An 18,478-nucleotide genomic window follows, 5' to 3' on the forward strand; every position below is an offset into this window, starting at 1 on the left:
TATAAGCAGGACTAAGCACAAGGCCAGTAGGCAGACTACACTCAGTAAATGTTTGCTGAAGAAATAAATCATCTCGTCTGAGGCCTCACCCACCTGAATCCTTCTAACCTCTAAGAAAGAGCTATTACCATAGGAGAGATTCTTTATGTTTTGCTACAAATGACTTGTAATCTTCCCATAGTGACACAGCTAGTAGAGGCCACAAAGAGATGAGTTAAAAAAAAATCTGTCAATCTTGAATAGACATTTTTCCAAAGAAGACATACAGATAGCTAACACATGAAAAGATGCTCAACACTGCTAATTATTAGAGAAATGCAAATCAAAACCACAATGAGGTATTACCTCACACCTGTCAGAATGGCTATCATCAAAAAGTCTACAAATAACAGATGTTGGCGAGGATGTGGAGAAAAGGGAACTCCTGTGCACTGTTGGTGGGAATGTAAATTAGTGCAGCCGCTATGGAAAACAGTATGGAGGTTCCTTAAAAAGCTAAAAATAGGACTACCATATGATTCAGCAATCCCACCCCTGGGTATATATATGAAAAAAACAAAAACACTAATTCGAAAAGATACATGCACTCTAATGTTCATAGCAGCACTATTTACAATAGCCAAGACATGGAAACAACCCAAGTGCCCATCAGACAAATGGATTAAGAAGATGTACATATATATATATATATATATATATATACACATATACATACACTGGAATATTACTCAGCCACATAAAAGAATGAAATACTGCCATCTGCAGCAATGTGGTTGGACGTACAGAATATTATGCTTAGTGAAATAAGACAGAGATAGACAAATACTGTATACTATCACTTATATGTGTAACCTAAAAAATAATACAAATGAATGTATATGCAAAACAGAAGCAGACTCACAGATATAGAAAACAAACCTGTGGTTATCGAAGGGGAAAAGGAAGAAGGGAGGGACAAATAAGGGGTATTAACAGATACAAACTACTATATAGTTTGTATATTTGGGATGAAGTGAGAGAGTAGCATTGACATATATACACTACCAAATGTAAAGTGGATGGCTAGTGGGAAGCAGCTGCATAGCACAGGGAGATCAGCTTGGTGCTTTGTGACCACCTAGAGGGGTGGGATAGGGAGGGTGGGAGGGAGGCTCAAGAGGGAGGGGATATCTGTATACTTATAGCTGATTCACTTTGTTGTACAACAGAAACTAACACAACATTGTAAAGCAATTATACTCCAATAAAGATATAAAAATAAAATAAAGTAAAATAGATAAGTAACACGGATATACTGTATAGCACTGGGAATTACACCCATTATCTTGTAATAACCTACAATGGAATTTAATCTGCAAAAATACTGACTCACTATGCTGTACACCTGAAACTAACATAATACTGTAAATCAACTATACTTCAATTTAAAAAAAAGTCACTAACTCATATAGTCTATTTCATTAATAAGAACACGATTACAAACATAACGTCCATGACTCACGGAAATGGAAACTATTAACGTAAAAAATTTAAAATTGAAGTTAGTCAGTGGTAAAGCACCCTTTCAAACTCTGGAAACATGAATTGATAAGGTATTGGTCTACACATGTGCTTTAAAGTGGGAATTATTTTAAGTAGCTTACAGTCAAAGGAGTACAACTCAGCACATTATTCTTCATATCAAGAAATCACAGTGATCATTCAAAAGGTCTTTTACCTTTAATTAAAAGGATATTATTGCTTAAGAATCTGAAAGCCATGAAGAAGAAACGGGAACATTTTGCATAGGATTAAGATGCAATTTATTTCTACATTATAGAGATCTTAAATCAGTATGCTTATTCCTTGACAGTAACAATTATTCAACACCTCAAGAAGACAACATGAATTACCAAGTTAGGTATAAAACAAGCTACAAGTATATATTTTACAACACAGGGAATAGAGCCGATATTTTATAATAACTATAAACGGAGTATAACTTTAAAAAATTGCGAATCACTATATGGTACACCCACAACTTATATAATATTGTACAGCAACTATACTTCAATTTAAAAAAAACCTTGCACTGAAAAAAAAGGCAACATGAATTAAATCGAATACTTGTGTAATTGTTGACAGTCTTAGTGGTGGTCCATTTGTTCTATTATTACTACTACTACTACACATTGCAACAATTCTTTGCTATACTCTTACTAATGATTTTGTTTCAGCAAGTAATTTGAGAAATTGTGAGACTTTTCATTTATTTCATATTTATATTATGGATAGGAATTATGCTATCCAGAAGAAATTTCTTATATCTATGTTTCAACAAAGCTACTTAAAGCAATAAGAAGGCACTTACCACAACTTGTAGCACCTGTTCGTTGTGAAGTGAGGAAGAGGAAGAGGATGAAGAGGAGGAGGAAGAAGAGGAAGAGGAGGAAGAGGAAGAGGAGGAAGAAGAGGAGGAAGAATAAGAAGCGGGAGAGTCAGCCATCATTTGGCCTAAAGTCTGCATCAGCGTTTTCCCCAGAAGAAAAAAAGAGCTGAACATAGCAATTACACCAAACACCATTCCAAAATTGAACCTGTCAAGAGGAAAAAAATTACATAAATGTACAATTCCTCACAATTCATGGACTAAAAAATTCATTAACCAGCCACCTTTCATAGCTTCAAAACAATGTCTAAAAATTTCAATAACTCTGCTTCTTTCTCCTACTTGAAGTTCAGATACTTGACTGAAGCATGGGCACTAGTCTCTTTAAGCAGTTATAATTTACAATTCTCTCATAACTGAAGAGGCTGAATGTTGTTCCCAATAAAAAGTTTGTTTCCTCTCATATTTTTTTGCTCATTTACATAGCATTGTTTTGATCTTGTTCTCATGTAGTTATGAAAGCTCTTTTCACATTATAGACATCATTCTTTTTCATCTACCGATTCTTTTGTTTGCATTTTATTTTACTTGAATTTTGTAATGAGCTTAAATATTAACATGGTAAAACTTAACAACAGTTTCTTTCTTCTACTGTTTTAATAATTAGAAATTAGAAATCACTCCTCTATAGTTGGGAATAATCTATTATATTTTCTAACTTTTTGATAAGTTGTGTTTTTCAAGGCATTTGTCCATTTCATCTAAATAGTCAAATTTACAGGTATACAACTGTTCACAATAGTTTCATTTTTCAAAATGAGTCTCACTCCATTCTCTCATTGCCAAGGGCGTGGGTTCAATCCCTGGTTGGGGAACTAAAATCCCAGAAGCTGTATGGTGTGGCCAAAAAATAAATAAATAAATAAATAAAAATAAAATAAAACAAGTCTCAGAATCTATAGTAATGTTTCTCCTTTCAATTCTGATTTTTAGTTATTTTGTTTGCTTTTTTCCTTGATCAGTCATGGTAGGGTTTTATTAATTTTATTAATCTTTTCAAAGTACCAACTTTTGGCTTTGCTGATTTTCTCTACTGTATACTTTCTATTTCATTTATTTCTGTTCTTATCTTTATTATTTCTATTTTGTTTGCTTTGATTTGCTGTTGCATTTTCTGCTTTTTGATGACCTGATCGTTTATATTTAGCCCTACTCTAGTTGGAGCTAAATTTTTAACAGAAAGGAATTTCGACAAAGGCCCCCTACTGCCATATTAGAAATTCTGTCAAGTACAGAAACTGTCAGTCTCTAGGGTGTCCCAGAGATCATTGTAAACCCCCTAACCATAAACACTATAAACCATGATTTTAAAAATATTTTAAATTAAAGGGATATGCCTGGTATAGCCAGAGGGCTCCAGGACCCTGCTGCTGTAACCTGGCTGGCCATTTTCCTGATTGGTTTGTGTGTATGCCTTACTGGATGATAAGTATTTTAAATATCCTTGCCCTGGATGGGTATCACAGAAGACTTATAGAGGAAAGCCGGCAGACTTTTGGGAGCCCTATGACTCCCAGGACCCTTGTTTCTATGTGTCATGATGGGGGAGAGAATTCTCCAGGATTATTTTCCTGGTGGAAAATGCTCCATATGCTTTTTGCCTTTCTATTGGTGTATAACTTACACAAAGTGCCTAAGTCTGAAGCGTACAGCTCATTGAATTTTTACATATGTATACCGATGTATCCACCACCCAGATCAAGACAAAGAACCTTGATTTTGAATGTATGCAAAAGCACAATGATGCAATCCCATGAATTTATATAAAGCCAGAAAGTTTTTACATTGTCAACATTTTAAAACTCAATAAATTGAAAATGATGGAAACAGTTCATTTAACAAGTATTTCTCATGATCACAAATGATTAATTTAAACCAAAAAGAGAAAGTAAAGAATACCACTGGTAAAGCATCCTTGCTTTCCGCCGTCCCCAACTGTAAAACGCACGATTGAAAATAGCAGTCTGCCATCTTATGTGAAAAGGGGAGATGCTCAATCCGTTGTTTTCCAGCCAGTCTTCATAAGAATGCTTAAAATACACAGATGACTAAGAGAGAAAGAAAAGTTCCACATCACTGAATTTTGAAGAATAATTTATAAGGCTTAAGAAAATAAAAGTGTTTTCTACAGGAAAGCAAGATACTGACTAATCAAATGTTTATAATTTTAAAGCTTTATGTTTATTCTTCAGGATATTAAAGTAAGAGTCTTGGATTGGCTGATGTGCTGAAGTCAGGGTCTGGCAAACTACGGCCCACGAGCAAAAAAGTTTGCTGGCCTTTGCTTAGAACAGCATTGTCCAACAGACATATAATGGGAGCTATAAGTGCAAGCCACATATGTAATTTTTAATTTTCTAGTAGCCGAATTTTAAAAGGCAAACAGAAACAGAGATTAATTTAAATGTATTTTTAACTCAAAATATCAAGATATTATCATTCAGAATATAATTAATATATTGAAACACCTCACATTCTATTTATTTACTTACTTACGCATTAAGTCTTTGAAATTCAGTGTCAGCTTTACACTTACAGCACATCTCTATTCGGACTAGCCCCATTTCAAATGCTACATGGCCACATGTAGTTAGTGGCTACCATACTGGACAGCACAGGTCTAGAAGCCTTGTTACCAGAGAAAGAGGTCTTTTGTTGTAATTAAAAAAGACCCCCAGCCAATCCAACAGAGGGGACAGGTTAGCTGGAATTGGTGCTTTCTATCCTCTTCTGAGCAACAACCCTAAGAAATTAGGCTGAATTTGACCATGAAAAAGTACAAAACTTATCTAAAGCCACCTTGGTCTCAGTAACTTCTTACATTCTTCACTGTTGGGGAGATAGCTGCTTATTCGCAGCCTAGCAAAGAGTTTTATCTTTAGGGAAGTTTGAAGTCCTTGAGTAATGTAAGATTTTGGATAACATAAGGCTGTTTTACATACACTGCCACTGACCTCTTACCTCTTACAGTAAGTATGGTAAGTATTTTGTCATACAGATGCCCATCCATTTGAGAAACTTATCTAGAAGGATATTTCAGCCCTATCACAGTCATAAAATGACCTGAGTCTGAATATAGGTATCTGTTTGCCTTTGGATCCATAATGCTCTCTGCTCTCAATCTTCAGGTGAAGTTATTAAACCTGCTTGTCTTCTAGGACGTGGAAAAGGAGAGTGGCACACCCCTCCAGGTGTCTACTGAGGAAATCCTAGACAAACCAAGGATGGAACAGCAGACCAAGTTAGAAGCAGAGAAGCTGAAGGTGCAGGCTCCTAAAACCTGAGGTCTCTCCATTCCCCAAGCGGATACTCTGAATGAGAGATCCGTCTTTCGCTCAAGGAATAGTGCTCTCTTAGCAAGTTAGGAGCTGTTACTGAAATTAAAGTGACATCCTGATCACCTCACACACTGGACCAGAGACTATAGAGATTTGAAAAATTATTTTTATTTTGGATTTTTGTCACCCATGCAACATGAAGAAATCACGCGGCTTTGTTTTTTCCAAACAACAAAATCACTGTTTAAACCAGCAGTGGCCTGTACTGCTCATGACATGCTAAGCACCGTGCCAAGTATGTGCAGAGAAAGCACCTGGGGATCTTATGAGGATGCAGATTCGGATTCTGTGGGTCAGGAATGAGGCCTGAGATTCTACATTTCTGACAGGCTCCCAGATGATGCCAAGTGCTGCTGGTCCTTGAATCTCAGGTTGAGTAGCAAGGCTCTATGTGGATGAATTAATGAAATCCTCTCTATAATCTCAGGAGAGCTTTACATTTATTATGCCTATTTTAAAGATGAAGAAATGGAGGAACAGAGAGTAATCTGCCCAAGCTCTCAATGGATAGGAAGTGGGAGAGCACAGCTCTAAGGACTGCTCTAAGGATTCAACTGTATAATCTCCTCACTTTGCAAGTTTGAATGCAACAAAAGTTATCATTTTGCTGTTAAGCCTAAACCACACAATACTAAACTACAGTACTCTATTTAAAACAGTATTCATAACATGAAGGTTTTACTAGTCATAATTGGAATTTTCATTAAATATTTGAGAATTTACATGATTTTATTCCACGCATACAATACTCCCACCCCCAGTATGCAATTCCGAAAGGGTGCCTGAAGCATGTGGTCAGACAACTGTCCATAATATCTGCTACCCAAATAAGAATGGACCGTGCACCCAGGGTGTGTGTGGGGTCGGGGGTGGGAGTATTAAGCGGGGTTAGTGTGAAGAAACGGCGTCTAAGATACAAATTAGAATTCGAGTAGTCAGAAACTAGTTATCTAAAGCCTTGCTACTTTTAAGTATGGTCTGTAGATTGGCAGCATTGGTAGCACTTGGGAACTGGTTAAAAATGCATAATCTTAGGTCCCCGCCCCAGACCTGCTGAATCAGAATGTGCATTTTAACTGGAACCCCAGATGGTCATAAGCACTTTAAAGTTTGAGGCCACTGATGTAAATCACAACTTGATTTAGATTCATTCCAATACCAGTCTCTGGAGGGTCGTGGCCTTAAAGACAAAGAGGGCAAACAAAGTCTTTCCCAGGAGGATATTTTATTTCCTCCCAGGTGCAACGCCGCGGGGTTTGGCAGGGCCCCGCCCCTCCCGAACCCACTACCGGCGCCTCCCGGGCAGGACCCGAAGGCTGCGGGGCCTGCAAAGCCCCGCAATGATACTGCGGCAGCTGCGCAGGCCGCCACACCCCTCCCGCGGCCAGCCGTGCTTTATTTACTCCATGGGACCGGGCGCCACGCGGAAGGCCGCACGTGGGTTCCGGTCGCACGGCTTTCAGCCCGGGAGGCACAAGGCAGGGGAAGAGAAAAGGCCTAGGGCCTTGCGCCCCGGCCCTGGCACCGCGGGCTTGGGCCTTAGGCCCGAGGCCCTCACCTTCAACACCAAGTCGGTCAGGTAGACGGCAGTCCAGCCGCCCACCACCACCACCACCAGCGATACCGGAATCATGGCAGCGGCGGGGGCAGCGGAGGGAAGGCGAGCGCCGGCGTCCTCCCTGCGAGCCGCAACCAGCCGGCCGCGCGGCGCCTACAGCCCCAGCATCTGCGCAGAAACCCAGCTGCCACCGGCTCCTTTTTCGTGGTGGCGTCGTTTCCTTCCGGATCCTTCTGGTGGGTCGCACGAACGGCAGTGTGCGCACCGGAAAAGGGCGTGGGGGCTTATTTTAGCGGGGCACTCGGGCGCCGCTGTCTAGGTATCAACTAGACTGCGGCTGCCAGCCCTCTAGCGATTTCTTAGGCTATGGCCCTCCCTGCTGTCTGCTCTCCATTCTCCGGTTCTGGTCTGGGGTTTGCGCTTCCTTTTAATCTAGTGGGGTTTGGGTAATCCCAAATAATAATCGTCTCCGCCGCTCAGACTCTGTCATAGGTATCCAGATTTAAGTTAATTATGTTTATTCGTTCTTTTTATTGAAGCGTAATTTACATATAGCGAAAACATAATACGGATCTCAACTATTTCGATGAGTTTTGATAACTATATATCTGTGTACCCTAATAAAAATAGAGAACATTTCCATCTCAGAAGTTTTCTTCGCTCGCTTCCCGGTTAATCCTCTCCTCGCCCTCCCATCACCCCTTTTCTAATTTTTAAATCTTTGTGTAAATAGAATCATACAATAAGTATACTCTTGTGTCCGGCTTATTTCGTTCAACATGATTTTTTTGAGCTTTAGGTTCTTTTCTCAACCTCTTCCATTATAAAATTTGAGATTGGTGCTACATTAAAAAAAAGTTCTGAACATCTGTACATATTTTTTTGTTGACGTGTACCTGATCATATATTGACCTGGCGCAGTGGTTCTCAACCTTGGCTGTAACATTAGGATCACCAGGGGGCTTTAAAAATTCCTGATGCCTGTTCTCTAGCTTAGACCACTTGAATCAGAATTTCAGAATGAGATCCAAGCATCAGTATTTTTTAAACTCAGGTCATTCCATTGTGCAGCCAAGACTGAGAACCACTGAAGGAAAACTAGTATTTATGGAGTTTTGTTTGTTTGTTTGTTGTTTCTTTGTTTTTTGCATTTTCTTAAGGCCCAAGTCTTTAAAAGTTATTTGTTTTTACTTTTCTGGAAAATCATCATTAGCAATAGTAATACTAATACCGAAATATTGAGAACATAATACTAGCTTAAGAACAAGTATCCCAAATAAAACTGCACCCTCAGCCTTCTTCAAAGTAAAAATATAGTGTCATACTAGGAACCTGTATGACAGATACTGTTACTCATTTGCCTCACTCTCCCATACTTTTCCTAAAGTTTTAATAATTTAGCACCGTATCTCCCTAGCTTCAAGAAACCTTATGACTCAGTTTTACATCTTCTTGCCTACATGTGTGTACATGTGTTGTTCTAAAATCTTTCAATTTATTTTGGACAAAGCTAGGTATAATTATAAAAGTTTATATTCAAGCACCCTGTGACTCCACAGTTTTCCATGGACAGGTTTCCCGAAAGTCTTAGTGCAGTTTTAGGTTTTGATACTTTCAGAAGTATAAATGCCGAAAACTTGCATAAAGCATCACTTGAAAATTTATTTAAATTTCTTTTACACTATTTAATTTGGTGAATTTCAAGTAATTTTAAATTTCAAATTTTTTAGTTCCCCTGAGGATGGCAAACGTTGACTGAAACAAAAAATTGAATTACATTTATTATTCAAAAATTCCCGAGACCAAAGAAGCATGAAAGAAATTTAAATAATTTTATTTTTCAAGTGATGTTTTGTGTAAGTTCATAGAGTTTGTACTTCTGAAGTTATTAAAGCTTAAAACTACACTAAGACTGTTGGTACACTATTGTATTTGAACTGACCTTTGTTTGCTCTTGTATAATGACTGTAGCTTTTAACACTGTTCTTTCCTAGGATGAGAAAATTTACTTAAGAATTAAAATGTCTTCTCTTTTGTTAGCCTGAAGCCTTGTCTGGACCACTTGCTGGGACAAAAACCAGTTACTGTGTGGCTGATTACCCAAAATATGTAGGAAATGAGTTGATTGTGTTTTTCTGTTCCCAACCTAAAATTTTACTTGTTCAACTGACTTGGTGTTCTCATCAGGGACCCAGCAGTCAAAACAAAACACTGGGGCTTCCCTGGTGGTGCAGTGGTTGAGAGTCTGCCTGCCAGTGCAGGGGACACGGGTTCGAGCCCTGGTCTGGGAAGATCCCACATGCCGCGGAGCAACTGGGCCCGTGAGCCACAACTACTGAGCCTGCGCGTCTGGAGCCTGTGCTCCACAGCAAGAGAGGCCGCGAAAGTGAGAGGCCCGCGCACCGCAATGAAGAGTGGCCCCCACTCGCCGCAACTAGAGAAAGCCCTCGCACAGAAACGAAGACCCAACACAGCCAAAAATAAATAAATAAATTTAAAAAAAATACATTCCCTTCCCCCACAATTAAAAAAAAAAACACTGAATAGAATCCTGCTGGTTTCTGGAATTTATCAGTAGTGGAAGCCAGCTGGTGGCAGCAGAAGAGACGAGACCTAGGATGCAAGGTGGCAGCAAAAAACACCTGTATTCCATAAGATCAAGGTATTCCTCCTTAGAAGAAATGTGACCTAATTTACAAATAGTTTCAGGTTTCTGTCAAGTAACTAACTTGAAGGACGCACAGCCAGGCTTTTATTCATATCATTTTTATTTAGTGTATATATGTGTGTATATATATATATTTATTTGTTTGTTTGTTTATTTATTTATTTATTTTTTGCGGTACGCGGGCCTCTCACTGTCGTGGCCTCTCCCGTTGCGGAGCACAGGCTCCGGACGCGCAGGCTCAGCGGCCATGGCTCACGGGCCCAGCCGCTCCGTGGCATGTGGGATCTTCCCGGACCGGGGCACGAACCCGTGTCCCCTGCATCGGCAGGCGGACTCTCAACCACTGCGCCACCAGGGAAGCCCTATTTAGTATATTTTTTTTAGAGAGGCACCAAAAATACATTTTGGCTGAATGCAAAACAGCTACATGTTAGGGACTTCCCTGGCTGTCCAGTGGTTAAGACTCCATGCTTCCCCTGCAGGGGGCACGGGTTCGATCCCTGGTTAGGGAACTAAGATGCCACATGCCACATGGCACGGCTGAAAACAAACAAAAACCAGCTACATGTTAAAAATCAGTATTTGGCTGAAGCAGAATATCACTATTATATAATAAACTTCTGAGATACCAGAATCAACATGAAATATAAAAATTAGATAATATTAAAATATTATAATTTTGTTGTTAAAATGTAAGTATTCAGATTTTTAGAGTTTGACATCCCCTTCAGGAGTATTTACTTCTCATCAATGTAAGCTGAAAGTTTGCTTCTGGGGTCATTATACTATATGTTTATGACACTAACTTACACCAGTCAGGATAAGCTAGGTTATGCTTAGGAAATAAGCCCTAAAATCCCACAGGCTTAAAATGAGAAAGATTTATTTTTTGTTTGTGCTGCATATCCAACAGGGGTTGGTAGACTGATGGAGACTCCATTTTATCATGCCCAGTTCTCAAAGTGAGGCTCAGGATTTAATGCAGCAGAGAGAGGACTAGAGTGTTTACCACTGGCTGCGAAATGCTATGGCCCAGACATGCACACGTTCCTTCCACTCCAGCTTCATGAGCCAAAACTAGTGAAATAGCTGTTCCTAATTTAAAGGGCAGAAGGAGTGTAATCCTCCGTATACCTAGAAGTAGAGAAAAATATACCTGGAACTAAACAGTAGTGCCATCTACCACATAAATAGATGCTCTCTTTCATCTATGGAGGGCAGTGTAACAGAAAATGTTTGGTTAGTGCTGCCATTATGGGATACTGCTAGTATTGATGCTGCCACAAAATTATTAAGCTTTCCCTTCTCTTTAATAGGAACTAACTAAGATAAAGGCTCATGTCAGTTTTTTTTTTGGCCGCGCCGCACGGCATGTGGGATCTTAGTTTCCCAACCAGGGATCGAACCCACACCCTCTGCAGTGGAAATGCTGAGTCTTAACCATTGGACGGCCAGGGAAGTCCCTCATCTCTATTTTATATCCTCAGCTTGGTGTGGTTGCTGATGATGGTGCAGTTTGGTTGAAGCAGTCCCACAGACGGAAGCTTCTAGTCCCAGGTGAAGAAAATTTTTTTTGAATCTTTGCTGAAAGTATTATCCACGCTTATATTTTTTACTCCAAATACACACACACACACACACGCACACACACACACACACACACAATATTTGCCTGCAACTGCTGCTTTACACGGTCATGTGAATAAAATTTGTCCTTAAACCTTGGTTCTAAAACTGCGGCAAAGGAGCAATACAGTTGGCCTTCAAGAAACCAGTCATCTGGGGTTTTCCATTTATATTTCAGTTTCATTTCATGTACACCAGTCTCAGCATCTTCCTGGAGTAGAATGATAAGAGAATCTTTTCAGCCACTGTCATGTAAGAAATACTTGTACTCTGAAGTCATCAGTTTGATGACTTCTTCCTCAGGTTCCAGAAAGCAAAGTATTTTTCTCTGCAAGCAGTTTTAATAAGTTGACACATTGTTTTCATCTAAAAAGCATGTTATTTTAGTTTTGCTCTAGATGGCTTTTAAACACGTAGTAGCTGCTATTCCATCTTGTTTAAACATCTTGTTAAATATATGACAAGGCGATTCAAAAACCTTTGGATGGCCACCAGGGCCAGGAGGCGACTGGAGTGTGTCAGCCCTGTTTGAGGAGCGCAGTGGGGCGGTTCCATGCAGAACGCCGTGGGGCCAGTGGTACCAGATCTTGGAGGAGGTGTTCATTGAAGTTCAGGTGTCGCCAGGCACTCGCGCTCAGGATATCCAGTGCGGCCCGCAGAGCCGGCATGTGGCGCTGGCCGTGGGTGGCCACGAGATCCTCAAGGGCAAACTCTTTGATTCTACAATAGCTGATGAGGGAACCCGTGGACTCTGGAGGGTAGAAAAATGGTCCGTATTGTTCTTACAAAGAGAGATGCAGCAAATTGTTGGACTTCTATTCTGGAATCTGAGTATGCAGCTGATCCTTGGGTGCAAGACCAAATGCAGAAAAAGCTTCCAGAAAGAAAATCCTCGTTTTAACTTCAGCGGAGCAGAAATCTCAGGAAACTACACTAAAGGTGGACCAGGTTTCTCAAATCTTGAGAAATATCTGTGAACTTGCTGCATTTTGTGGATCCTAGCAAATGTTGCCAGCTTAATCAAAGGAACAGATTATGTGGTGGAAGAAAAATGTGGACGCCTACAGTTAACAAATTGCAAAATATATTTAAATATGGTTCTGAAAATTGCATTCAAATATGATTTACATAGGAAACAAATACTGTAGGAACTATTCTATTGATATATGGTAGCTTTTTTTTTGGACTTGTTTTTGTTCAGCATGAACTTTCATATGCTGCGGTTTACTAATCTCATATTTAACCTTTTTTTTTTTTTGCGGTACGCGGGCCTCTCACTGCTGTGGCCTCTCCCGTTGCGGAGCACAGGCTCCGGACGCGCAGGCTCAGCGGCCATGGCTCACGGGCCCAGCCGCTCCGCGGCATGTGGGATCTTCCCGGACGGGGGCACGAACCCGTGTCCCCTGCATCGACAGGCGGACTCCCAACCACTGCGCCACCAGGAAAGCCCTAACCTGTATTTTTAATACAAGAAACTTTAGGGTATAGATCATGTGAAATGACAGGGTGCCTTCAGGGAAAATTAAGTTTTTCTTTCAATAAGTGTGATGCAGGAATAATGTTCAATAAACTTTTCTAGGAAAAAAAAATAACCTTTGTACATCATGTATTTTTGTCTTTGACTGAAGTATGAGGCAGTGGCCCACTATCTTTCTGCTTATAGACAGTTATAATTGCTTTCAGATTACAGTACTGAAGGTTATATGAACAAAACACTGTATGCTTATGATTCCTAAATCACTCTTAGCCTTTACCATGTTTGTTCTATTATCCATAACAATTGACACATTTTGAAACTGATTTTCCACCCTATAAGTAGTTTTTCAGTCAGAATGCATTCTGTTGATAGCTGTGTGAGGGAGGCCTCAACAATCTCTCAACAATTGAACAGAATCAGAGTTGAATTCATTATTAATCTACAATACTGTTAGACTTAAATATGATTTATAGTCATTTTTGCATATCCAAGTGTCTGATGTCCAAGGTATAATGGCACATTTAATACTATTGCCTTTTTGTTCATAGCAGAATACAATTCAGGAAGTTTTTCAATACCATATTTTCTAGAAGGAACTTAACAACTAGGATTTATAGCTTCAGCAAATATGAAAAATCCATCATCTTCAACTACTGAAAATAGTTCATAGTCTGTAGCAGGAATTGTCAAATTATGGCCTGGGGATCAAATCCAGCCCTCTGCCTGTTTTGTAAATAAAGTTTTATTGGAAAACAGCCATGCTCCTTTGTTTGCATTACCTTTGGCAGCTTTGCATCACAACAACAGATCTGAGTAGTTGTGACAGAGACCTAATGGCCCACAAAGCCTAAAATATTAACTATCTGGTCCTTAAAGGAAAAAGCATGCTGATTTGTGGTCCGTAGTGATACTGTCAATAAGATTTTTCTTTAATTTTAGCTTCCCTAGACATAGAACTATAAGGAATTCTCTACTTTTTTTTTTTTGGCCGCACCGCACAGCCCAGACCAGAGATCGAACCCGCGGCCCCTGCACTGGAAGCACTGAGTCTTAACCACTGCACTGCCAGGGAAGTCCTAGGAATTCTCTTCTTAAAGCCTTCTCATAAAGTCTATTATTTTGGACTTCCAAAGGCAAAGTTGAGGGCCCAAATCCCAAGGCGTAAACTAAACATAAGTACATCCCTGTTATTTAACTCAGCAGGCTCTAAAATTAATCTCTTACTGCTTCTCTGAACATATTTTGATTTCCCTCTTATTTGTAGATAATAGTTCTATAGGGCATATAATTCTAGACTGAAAGTTGTTTTCATTCAGCATTTTGAGAATGTGACTTATTTTCTGGCTTCCATTGCTGCTGTTGAGAAGTCTATTGTTAGTCCAACTGTCACTTCTTTTAGGCAATCTGTCTTCTTTCTAGTTTCTTTCTACTGATCTGAGTTTGACTTTGGTGTGTCTAGGTGTAGATTTCTTTTGTCTAACTTGCTTGGAATTCGTCATATGAATCAGGGTCCAGGCAGGAGAACAAAAGCCCTGCTAGGTACTTCAAAACAGAGAGGATTTGATAAGGGAATCGGCTACACGTGTATTGGGAGATTGAAAGAGGAACAAAGGTCAGGTAGCCTGGAGATTAGAAAGCAGAAAGTGTTAATAGCTAGCACATCCCTAGGGTTCAAGGCACCAAAAGGAGGAGGTTATGTTACCAGAACCTAGGAGGGTGGAGCAGGTGGCCACCATCTCAGGAACAGCTATGCTATTGGGGATGGATGGGTGGCTGTTGCTAAGGGCTTGGGACCAGAAGGAGTAAAAGGAAGAGAAAAGAGAGAGAGAGAGAGAGAGAGAGAGAAAGAGGAACTCCTGCTGTTACCCTCCTCCTACCTTTTGATCACATACCAGCATTTCTTATTGGTGGAACCTAGGAGGAAGCCAGCTGCTAGAAGAGCCTGGAAAAGCACTGTGGACACCCAACCCCAGTGCTGCCTTACAGGGAATAGAAGCCTGGGTGTGGAGCTGAAAGACCAGCACAGTTTAAGATTTGTCATCTGAATTTTAAGATTTGTCATCTTCATCAAACTTGGCAAATTCTCAGCCATCTTCTCTTTGAATGTTCTCTCTCCCTTGTTCATCTCATTTTGAAAGTCTGATTGGATGTAACAGCTTCTCTATCCTCCATGTCTATTTTCCTTTAACATTTTCCATGTCTTTACCTTGCTGCATTCTGGGTAATTTCTTTCTTTCTTTCTTTCTTTTTTTTTGGCTGTGCCACACAGCATGTGGGATCCTAGTTCCCAGCCAGGGATAGCATTGGAAGTGTGGAGTCTTAACCGCTGGACTGCCAGGGAAGTCCCGGTAATTCCTTGAAATCTATCTTTCAGTTCATTATATCTTACTTCATTCAGTTGTGTCTAATCTGCTGTTTTGACCCATCTATTGATTTTCTGATTTCAATTATTTTATTTTATTTTTCATTTCTAGAAATTATATTTGTTTTTGTTTCAAATCTGATTTACTATTTTTTGCTTTCTCTTGTTCCTTAGCCATATTTTTAATTGTACAGATTAAACATGCTTGTTATATACTGTGTATCTGATAATTGCAGTATCTGTAGCATTGGCAGATCTGATTCTTTGTTTCTGCTAATTGGTCATTCATGGTGACTTGCATTTTTTTTCTTTTTTATTGCAAACTCATGTTTGTTGGAACTCTATCTAGTGGAAGTACTTAATACCTGAGCTTGAGGTAAGTTTCTCCAGAGATAATTGGCATTTACTTTTCCAAGTACCTAAGGACCTCACTAACCTGGGGTCACTTAAATCTAAATCCTTAATGTAGGTCACAATTTTAGGTTTCAGATTAGGAGTTGATGTCCAGTTGTAGTAGGCTGCTTCTGAAATGGCTTCCAATGGTCACTGCCTCTTGGTAATCACGCCTTGTGTAATCCCCTCCCTTTGTGTGTGGGCTGGACCTAGTGACATGCTTCTAACAAACTGAATATGGTAAAAATGATGGAATGTCACTTCCATGATTAGGTTATAAAAGACTGTGACTTCTGTCTTCCTTTCTCTCTCTCTGGCTCTCCTCACTTTCTCACTCTGATGAAGCAAATTACTATGCTGTGAGCTGCTCTGATGAAAGGCCCACGTGGCAAGGAACTGAGGGTGGCCTCCAGCCAACAGACAGCAAGGAACTGAGGCCCCCAGACCAACAGCCTCAAGAAACTAAATCCTATGCAAAACCACAAGAGTGAGCTTTGAAGCAGATCCTTCCCTGGTTGAGCCTTGAGATGACTGCTGCCCCTGCCAACAACTTGACTGCTACTTTGTGAGAGACCCTGAGCCAGAGGACCCAGCTAAGCCACAACCAAATTCCTGCCCCACAGAAATAGTGAGATGATAACTGTTGTCATTTCAAGCCACTAAGTTTTAGGCTAATTTGTTATTCAGTGGTAGATAACCAAAATGTCAATCATGAGTGGTAATAGTTCCATTCTAGTCTGTCGGTTGAGCTAAATCTGTTACTATTTTCCATTATGACTATCTCCTTAAGGAGATACTGGAACAAGCTAGAAAATACCCAAAGGGATACTGTTAGGGGGATAAGAGGTCTGAAAAATATATCATATGAAGAACAGGTGAATGAATTGGGTGTGTTCTACCCCAAAAATTGATCTATGATAATTTTTCAAATTTTAAAAAAGGTGGTAGAAAAGAAGACTGATCTGGGAGCAATAGGAATGACCAAGACGTATGGGCTTCAAACCTACTAGAGTCCAGTTTGTAATCAGAAAACTACATGGGAGACTTTTTTTCTCCTCTATTTATAGCCAAGGCCAAGAGAGGCAAGTTTCGTTAAGGTCACATTCTGGGAGTGGTTGGTCTGTTCTAGTTCATTCACCAAGGGTCCAGTTTCCAAGTCTCTGAGCTTTATCTTCTACCCCTACTGAAGGCCCACTCATATAGCTAAGGTCAGCAGATGACAGCAGGGCAGACACCAACTTTAGATCTCACCTCTCTGGATTTATGTTTTTTCATCTTGCCTTTAAAAAAAAGAAAACAAAAACCTCTGAGGATTTCCCTTACTTTCCACTACCTCTACTACACATTTATGAAATATTTACAGTACTTTATCCAATGCTTTATGTATTTTTGTCCCAGGAAGGTTTTTTCAGGATGACTAATATGCTATATTGCTGGAAATGGAAGTCCCTATGGACCAGTTTTTTTAAAAAATGGTGGTAAAATATACATAACATAAAAAGATCCCGCATGCTGCAACTAAAGATCCCACATGCCACAACGAAGATCCTGCGTGCTGCAACTAAGACCCGGCACAGCCAAATAAATAAATATTATTAAAAAATAACCATTTTAACGTGTACAGTTCAGTGGCATTAAGTACATTCACAATGGTATGTAACCATCACCACTGTCTATTTCCAGAAATTTTCCATCATCGGAAACAGAAACTCTGAACCCATTAAATAATAATTCCCTACTCCCCCCCGCCCCCTGCTCCTGGTTACCTCCTGTGGGCCTGTTCTAAAAGGATAAGTTACTACAGACCTTTGAGAATATATTTGCCAAACCCCAGATATTCTCAGATACCAGGGGGAGAAAAAAATGGTCTAAGACTATAAATTTAACATTGGGAACTTACACCAGGGAAGTGCTATTGATTACCTCTGTACTCTGTGCCTATGACCAGTTCCTTTCAAAGTTGACATGTGCTGCCAATATTCATATTTTAGGAAACTGCAACTTGGCTTTTCTACTATTCTCCAGAAGCCATGCTAATTCCCAACTTTACTTTTACAGTCTCCAGCAAAACAAACAAACAAACAAACACACACAAACACACTGCATGGAATTCCTGGTATAGGCTAGTAGATATTGCTAAGAAGAGCAAGACCAAAGTTTACTGCCTTTTACGTGAGAAGCCAGTTGTTTGTACTGGTGCCCACTATCATTCAAAAGAAATAATTACTCAGTGGTATTCCTGCCCTAGGAAAGTTCAATTAACTTCATAACTGAGGGTGTGAGAGAGGAAAAGATACATTACTGGCTGAGCATTCTCTACTTCTCTCCCTGTAACTATCTAGTAAAGAGAATTTTGTCCTTGCTGTCCTATTTCAGATTTTTCAGGATGCGGAATTGGGAGAACGAGATGGACTTAGAAAGGGATGGTCCTGAGAGATCGACAAGAGAAAAGGATTTAGTAGAAAGCCAAGTCAAACCTGGAGTTAAGGTTAAAAGAAGGGAGAGATAAAGGACAAACTAAGGGCTGGATGTCAGAGAGAGGTTGGGGATTTGGTCAGTCAGAGGGACTGTAGCAAGTATGTGTGTGAGGGAATCGGGGAGGAGAGGAAAGCTGACTCTAGGGCTGTT

The 18,478-nt window shown here is 39.9% G+C and overlaps 1 protein-coding gene and 1 pseudogene across 5 annotated transcripts in view; one reads left to right on the plus strand and one right to left on the minus strand.

Moving 5' to 3' along the window:
- The window catches only part of MBTPS2 (membrane bound transcription factor peptidase, site 2), a 39,922-nt gene extending 32,369 nt beyond the window's left edge, over positions 1-7,553 (minus strand). For 3 of the 5 annotated variants that reach the window (XM_030843695.2, XM_030843694.2, XM_060291831.1), the window contains exons 1-3: positions 7,325-7,553; positions 4,328-4,476; positions 2,351-2,576 (exon numbers count right to left, since the gene is read on the minus strand). In XM_030843695.2, coding sequence (XP_030699555.1) covers positions 2,351-2,576; positions 4,328-4,476; positions 7,325-7,399 — 450 coding nt within the window. In that variant the 5' untranslated portion in view covers positions 7,400-7,553. The remainder of the gene's footprint in view (positions 1-2,350; positions 2,577-4,327; positions 4,477-7,324) is intronic. The other 2 variants (XM_060291832.1, XM_030843696.3) reach the window with 2 other exon arrangements.
- On the plus strand, positions 7,398-12,595 carry LOC115845666 (nudC domain-containing protein 2 pseudogene; annotated as a pseudogene).
- Positions 12,596-18,478: the final 5,883 nt, after the last annotated feature.

This window comes from Globicephala melas, chromosome X (genome assembly GCF_963455315.2).
Source record: "Globicephala melas chromosome X, mGloMel1.2, whole genome shotgun sequence".
In the NCBI taxonomy this organism is placed as follows: Eukaryota; Metazoa; Chordata; class Mammalia; order Artiodactyla; family Delphinidae; genus Globicephala; species Globicephala melas.